The following is a 7388-nucleotide window of genomic DNA, read 5'->3' on the forward strand; positions in this document are numbered from 1 at the left end:
TGAAAGGAATTTTCTGGATTATAAAGATAGGTCTACATGGGCACACAATGTACAATGTCATACACTTATATTATTTCTGGCCTATAATCGTGTTGCCCCAGGCACAGTAATAGGATGTGCCATCTCTGTGGATACCACATTCACTTTGAAACAAGGAGTATTGAGGATTGATGGGTAGTGAACAAACTTTGTAAAGTAAGTGCAATACTGTGCAAAAGTTTTAGGAAGGTGTAAGAAAATGCTGCAGAGTAAGAACGGTACATTTGCACTCGCTAGGTACATTTACACACAGTTTTTGAAGGAATTCTGCAGGAAGGTTGTTCCACTATCACAGATCTCCTATGGATGTAGGCACGCTAAAATCCTTCTGCCTCTTGATGTAATCCCAGACAGTGTCAGTGAGGTTGAGATCAGGGATCTGTGGAGGCCATATCATCACTTCCAGACTCCTTGCTCTTCTTTACACTGAAAATAGTTCTTAATGACATGACTGTAGGTCTGGGCTTGAATTCCTGCTGCAGAAGTTGGAGCTAGTTAGATGCCTCCATGATTGGATTGCATGATGGATAAGTATCTGCCTGTATTTCTCAGCATTGAGGACACCATTAATCCTGAAAGCCACAACAAAATTTGAAATACTGAATACTGAAGGCAGCCTTAGACTTGAAAATAAATTCCACCATGCTTCACTGTTGCCTGCAGACTCTTATTATTGTACTCTAAATATTACAATGGAAATTGTAATAGTTTTGTTGGGCTCAATATGCAATATACAATAAGTTCTGTATACCACAGAAAGCTAAAGAAGTTCTCCCAGTTTGGACAACCACCTGTAAATTACCTAAAATAGCAAATTCATTTATTCTCACCTGTTTCCTCCACTGCTTCTTCCTGCACACTTTTGTGCACACGGGTCACTGCTGCAGCCAATCACTGGCCTCTGCAGAGAGGTCCCATGCACGGCTGAGACCAGCGATGACCTGTGAACGGAAGGTCACCACTGCTGCCAAGAAGATGACATCAGCAGCAGGAGAACTGGAGCCGAGCACTCAACGACACACAGGTATCGATTAATTCGTTATTTTAGGTTATTTACAGGAGTTGCTTAAGTTTTTATGTAATTTAAATGCAAATGGCGCAACCAACTATTAAATTGGTTCTCCATTCTTATTATAAATGCTTGCTGTGACAGGAACCATTCAGACAGAGAAAACACATGTAGATCTAGCTTTGTGTACCCACATTTGTTGTTCCAATGTATCAGTCTAGGTAATTCTTTGTGAGCTAAACAGAAAAGCTGAAAAAATCTCTTGCTTTTTGTGGCCACCAAACTAATGTTACCAAGCATTGACATAAACTCCAGTTATGTGAATAGAAAAATACTGTAGGTGTGTACATGTAAGGCCCGTAAATGTAAGCATAACATTTTTGCTTACAACCTGAGATTTTGAAGATTTTGAAATTTGTAGAACTTTATTGTGAACCGATTAAGCTTAAAGGGATTGTTCAGCCAGTGAAACATTTTTTAAATCCAGCTCAGATGGGTGTTAAACAATGAAACACTCACCTTACTGCTCCTCCGCCCTTCCCGTTCAGATGATTTCTGGGTGCCCCACTGGCCTCTCCTTCCTGTTCCTTCTCAACACTGCCAATCACTGACTGAGATGGGCCACCAGAGAGACTGGCGGGGACCTGGAAAGTGTGTCAGGGAATCAGTGAGGTAAGTATTTTTTATTTTATTTTTTATTCTTTTTTGAGCCTTTTGTAAAAAAAAAAAAAGTTTGACCTGTAATAGCTAGATGAACTGCATCATAATGCATGGCTGTTGTTTGCTCATACAATTAGCTGCTATTTTTCTCTATAGGAAGCTGATGTGATATTGAAAAGTAGAAGAGAATGACTCTACACAATTCTAGCGCTGGAATGAACATATCCAAGTACAGGACTGTTGAAGAATTCATTCTTCTAGGGCTGACCAGCCAGAGGAACATTCAGATAGTGTTATTTGTTGCATTTTTATCTTGTTACCTTATATCACTAATTGGTAACACAATCATCATTATTCTCAGCAGAATAAGCTACCAGCTTCACACCCCTATGTATTTCTTCTTGAGTAATCTGTCATTTCTGGACATCTGGTACACGTCAAGTATTGTCCCAAAAATGCTCATTAATTTCTTGTCAGTGAGAAAAAGCATATCCTTTAATGGTTGTGCCAGCCAGATGTTCATTCATCTCTCTCTAGGAGGGACGGAGTGCTATCTCTTGTTGTCAATGGCCTATGACCGGTATGTGGCTATATGTAAACCCTTACATTACACTAATATTATGCATCCTGCCTTGTGCATTAAGATAGCAGCTGGTTCCTGGGTTGGAGGTGTAATAAACTCTTTTGTACACACCGTACTTGCACTGCAATTGCCCTTTTGTGGTCCCAATGTAATAAATCACTTCTTCTGTGAGGTTCCTTCAGTACTGGAGTTGGCCTGTGCAGATACATCTGTTAATAAGACCGTCATTTTCTTCTTTGCTATGTTGGTGGTGATGGGTCCATTTTTCCTTATCCTCATTACATATGGAAATATCGTATCCAGCATACTGAAGATAAGCACATCTGTAGGGCGAAAGAAGGCCTTCTCAACTTGTGCGTCACATATTATAGTTGTATCCCTGTTTTATGGCACCATCATATTTATGTATATGAGACCAGGATCAACCCATGTAGCGAACCAAGACAAGATGGCCACTTTGTTCTACAGTGTTATAACCCCAATGCTGAATCCGTTGATATACACTTTGAGGAACAAAGATGTGATAGGAGCATTTATGGACTTGACAAGAAAAACAATTGTGTTAGATAAAGGATATGGACATTAATATTTCAAACAATGTCACAAATTTACTAATGTGAGTGCGCTTAGAATTTGTTGAGTTGTGCACCACAAGTTGGCACATGGTACATGCACCAAATTTGTCATACAGTTGCGCAAAATTGTGCTCGGTTTTACACCATGGTCCACTTTCTGGTTAGTTCATCGATGTGTTTGCAGTATGATATTCTGTGGCATTTTCTATATTTCATAAGGTATGACCAAGTCTTTTGGGCAGTCCATATAGAGGTTAAAATGGCTGCTGATGGAGAGTCATGTGAACAGGCAAATCACCTCCATATGATGTCTCCTCCTTTCAAATAGACTGCACCTGCCATCTGCACTTGCACTGTTGGTACTTTAGTGCAGGTCCAGTGGATTAGAATGGAGGAGACTGACCGTCCATCAGCAGCCATCTTGTGGACAGGACCTCTATGTGGACAGCACAGAAGATTTGCCAAACAAGGGGGCATGTCTTATGAAATATAGCGAATGGCACAGAATATAAACAAAAGCTATATCAGTGTCATTTAGTCATCATACACATTGATCACAAATAGCCAGAAAGTGGCCGACCACTTTAAAGATAACTTTTGTGCAAACTTTTTCAAATCCTACTTTGCACCTTCTTTTGTTGCCGTCTTAGAGATTCTGCCACGAAAACTGCTAGTGTCATTCCAGCCTATTACTTTCTTCACCAGGTACATTGTTCAGAGATGAGAAAACATCTTGTCGCTATCTTCTAGGAAGATTTCCTGTCTTACCTGTTAATATCCATATTCAGATTATCTTGACAAAGAGGCCACTACATTGGATAGGGATATATAGATATAGTATGCAACAAATGCCTTGTCAATTAAGACTACTTATTATTATTGGCCAATAATCATCATTTTTAATTCATACTGGATTATGTGAAGATAGAAAATAAACATGTCTACTGGTCAGTAGTCATCACCCTCACAGTGAACTCAATAACATGTGTAAATTGTAACTGCTTAATCGGGTTGTGTCACTTCAGCAAATGACATTTATCATGTAGATAAAGTTACTACAAGACACTTCCTAATGTATTGTGATTGTCCATATTGCCTCCTTTGCCTGCTTCATTTTTCCATGACATTGTACACTGCTTATTTCCAGAGGTTATGGCCACTTCTGCAGCACAGATACCAGATGCCAGGATGGGAGCTGCTGTGTATACATGCCTGTGCGCACTCCTACTGTCCCAGGCCACCACAGGGTCTGGCATTTTTTCCCATAGTGTGCAAGCACGGCCATTACTGAAGGATTAAAGGGTGGTCATAACTCCTGACCATGAGCAGTGTATAATGTGATGGAAAATTAGCCCGTCAGAATTTAGCTAAACATAAAGGGGCGAATTTATCAATTCCCATATGCCTTTTTTGGCATTAAAAAATGTTATTTCAACTTTTTTAGTTGTACCTGGCATTTTTATGTATAACTCGCCGGTTTCCAAACAGGGAGCATGGCAAGGGCATAGTGTGGACAGGGCACATTTATCATTTATATAAAAAATTGTGCCTCGTCATAGATTACATGCCTCCTCCAGCTGCATAGCAAATGCTGGTTATGATAAATCAGGGCCAAATGAGATTCACCCACCTATTAGGTAAGCACTCATTTGAATGGACATACATACATGCAACCTATAGAGGGATAATTATAAGCGAATATATATAATATTTACTGTAAGTGATCTTATTGAAACTGAAAAAATATCTGTAGTGGGCCACAAGCAGTGGTATTGGTCTATGCAGTCATCTGCTAGTTGTGTTCTAACAACTTAGATACAAATAATCAAGCAGAGGAAAGCCAAACTTTTTGGACCCATTTAAATGCTGCATATTTGACTTAATCATATAAATTAGTGGTTACGGAGACACAGGAAAGGTCTACATGTTTGTATCATCTACAGGAGGCTTTAAGGGGTTCTCTCAGGGTGACAAACCATTTCCATATGACCTATTAGGACATAAAGAACTTACAGAGAGGAGTCCCAGGACACACCTTTGTGAGCCAGAGCAGATGAGATCAAAGATCAGAAGAACTGTGCCCATCCATGTATTACACGAGTAAGCATTCATTTACCATAAATGGTTAGCAAGCAGTACTAGATCTCTGCAAGTAAATGTAAAGCCAGGTCCCTCATCTGCTATTGTCACCGAGGTTTCTGAAGCCAGACCTGGAGCTGAAAAATGAGGAAGGCTTGTCATGGGAAGTCAACCCCTGTAACTAGCAGTGCGCGTAAAAGCAAGGAATAACTTATTGACTGGTAAAAATTGCAATTGTACAGTTTCTTTACAGAAGACAGATACAATGTGTTTTTGTTTTTTTTTACTTGAAAATATACATTTTTAACGAATTTTCTAAACAAACCATGACAAACAAACCAACAACATTATGTGTTCAGTAAAGACAGGGAATTTTCACTACTCAAAGCAAACATATAGGGGGAGATTTATCATCCCTATATGCCAGAAAACTGGAGATAAAAAGCTGCAAACCTCTGGTGCACAAGTGGCTTTTTACCGCTACCCTTGCCACTTTCCAAAAAGGGTAGTGGTGCGGGCAGGGTCATTGCCTCTGTCATATTTATCATAATTTATTGCTGGCTCTTTGGTGTAAATGATGACTGAACTCTCTCCTTCTAGGTGCATGGACTGCCAGAGGATATCCTTAATTAAAAAAAATATATAATTTCAACTCTTTATTTTATTTTATACCGTACATTGAATATAATAACAAATGTCTCAGGTGAACATTACAATGTAAAAAGTACTTTGTATAGATAAGACGCGGCACTCGTGTCTATTTAGACTGTGGTGCTAGTTGTGCTGGCTTCCCAGCCAGAATCATACATTGAAAGAAAAAAATTGAGTGCGGTTGTTTTTTCTTTCAATGTAAAAAGTACAACACGATTGCCGTTATACTAAGTTAGTAATAAGGAGCATTACATGCTTTTGCGACACAGTGCTAATTATTAGCGAATACTTCAATAAACATGAACATAAAAGCCCGTTAGCAATAGGGCCAAAATGTAAAGAAGAAAGTTAAAGAAGAAGGGGTAGGAGGGTATAGGAAATGAGGGAAGGGGGGGGGGGGTGTTTCTTGCACTACAAAAGTGTCACCATTTCTGTCTAATGGAAGCAGTTGGTAATTATGTGAGTCTTGGTGGGGTTAGGCATGCGTAGTCAGTGCAGTTTGGATAGCTTGATCCCGATTTCGGATCCAGGGAGACCAGATTTTTTGATATTTCTCTATAGATCTATTATTCAGGTTAGTTATCTCTTCAAATTGGCAGATTTGATTGACCTTATTCACCCATTCTCGATATGTGGGTGGGTCTTTGCTCAACCAATGCAGGATATCCTTAATTTATGACGAGATGTGCAGTCTTGATAAATCTTCCCCATAGTCAAGCATCCATTATCATAGTTAAAAGGTTGAATGCAATTGTATAGCGCACTAACCGTAGAAATAACTGTAACAAAAACAAAAAAAGAATAACATAAATAATAGTAATAAGGGCTACAGAGAAGCGGTACCACCTGCTGTCCAAGATGAAGTGTCAGCAGGCCCCTCCACAAGCTCCAGGAAGGAATGACACTTGTCAAGAACCCATACTCTCACACAGGGGGGAATACATGTGGATCTTGGGCATACAGAATTACCTGACAATTTCTCTTTCTAAATACCATATGGATAGGCAGAAATGTTGTATCTTGTTCTGTATTCTGTTTGGCAATATCTGAATAAAGCTTTCCCATACCTCAAAGAAACCTTGTACCTGGGATTGAGATTTCTAAAATAATTTTATTCCTGAATGTTGGCTATATAATGCCAAATAATACTTCCATACCATGGCCACAAAATAGTACTATTTAGGCTAGTAAAGGGAAAGTCTCAGTTGGTTCATGGTTGGTGGTAAAGTATTACATGCTTAATTCTATGGTCAATCCTTTTAATTTGACACCTCTATTAACCAGGCAGTTGACGATCAGGGTACAAGTAAGGGTGGGTTCAGATCAGCGTTATGTATTCCGTTATGGCTTTCTGTTATAACATGGTTATAACTAAAAATAACGGAATCCATAAAACAGAAGTCAAAAAGGAAGCCTCCGTTTTGAGTTCAGTCTTATGGAATCCGTTGTTTTCCGTTATAACCATGTTATAACGGAAAGCCATAACGGAATACATAATGCTGATGTGAACCCACCCTAAGAAGCCTCCATCAGTGATGTACGTGCCATGGAAAGCATATTACGTGACTGCTATGGGACCTGGGGAGAGGGATGTTGGCACTGAAATCCTTAAAGAGGTTGTCCAGGCTTTTACTATTGATGACCTACCCTCAGGATAGCTCATCAATATCATATCAGCGGGGGTACGATGCCTGGGACCTCTGACGATTAGCTGTATGAGGAGACGGTGCGCACAGTGTGCACGTGCCATTTCCCCTCTCTCTTTCGGTTCACCTCTGCTTTTCCATAGACA

The 7388-nt window shown here is 39.6% G+C and overlaps 1 protein-coding gene across 1 annotated transcript; it reads left to right on the forward strand.

Moving 5' to 3' along the window:
- The first annotated feature begins 1923 nt into the window (after nucleotides 1–1923).
- On the forward strand, nucleotides 1924–2877 carry LOC120986618 (putative olfactory receptor 2B8). Its single transcript, XM_040415280.1, has one exon. It carries the CDS (start codon nucleotides 1924–1926, stop codon nucleotides 2875–2877), a length of 954 nt encoding a protein of 317 aa, XP_040271214.1.
- The last annotated feature ends 4511 nt before the right edge of the window (nucleotides 2878–7388 follow it).

Source organism: Bufo bufo, chromosome 1, assembly GCF_905171765.1.
Source record: "Bufo bufo chromosome 1, aBufBuf1.1, whole genome shotgun sequence".
Taxonomy (NCBI): Eukaryota; Metazoa; Chordata; class Amphibia; order Anura; family Bufonidae; genus Bufo; species Bufo bufo.

Excerpts from the sequence above, each read along its gene's own strand:
- LOC120986618 (XM_040415280.1), top strand. The coding sequence starts at position 1,924 with ATGAACATATCCAAGTACAGGACTGTTGAAGAATTCATTCTTCTAGGG.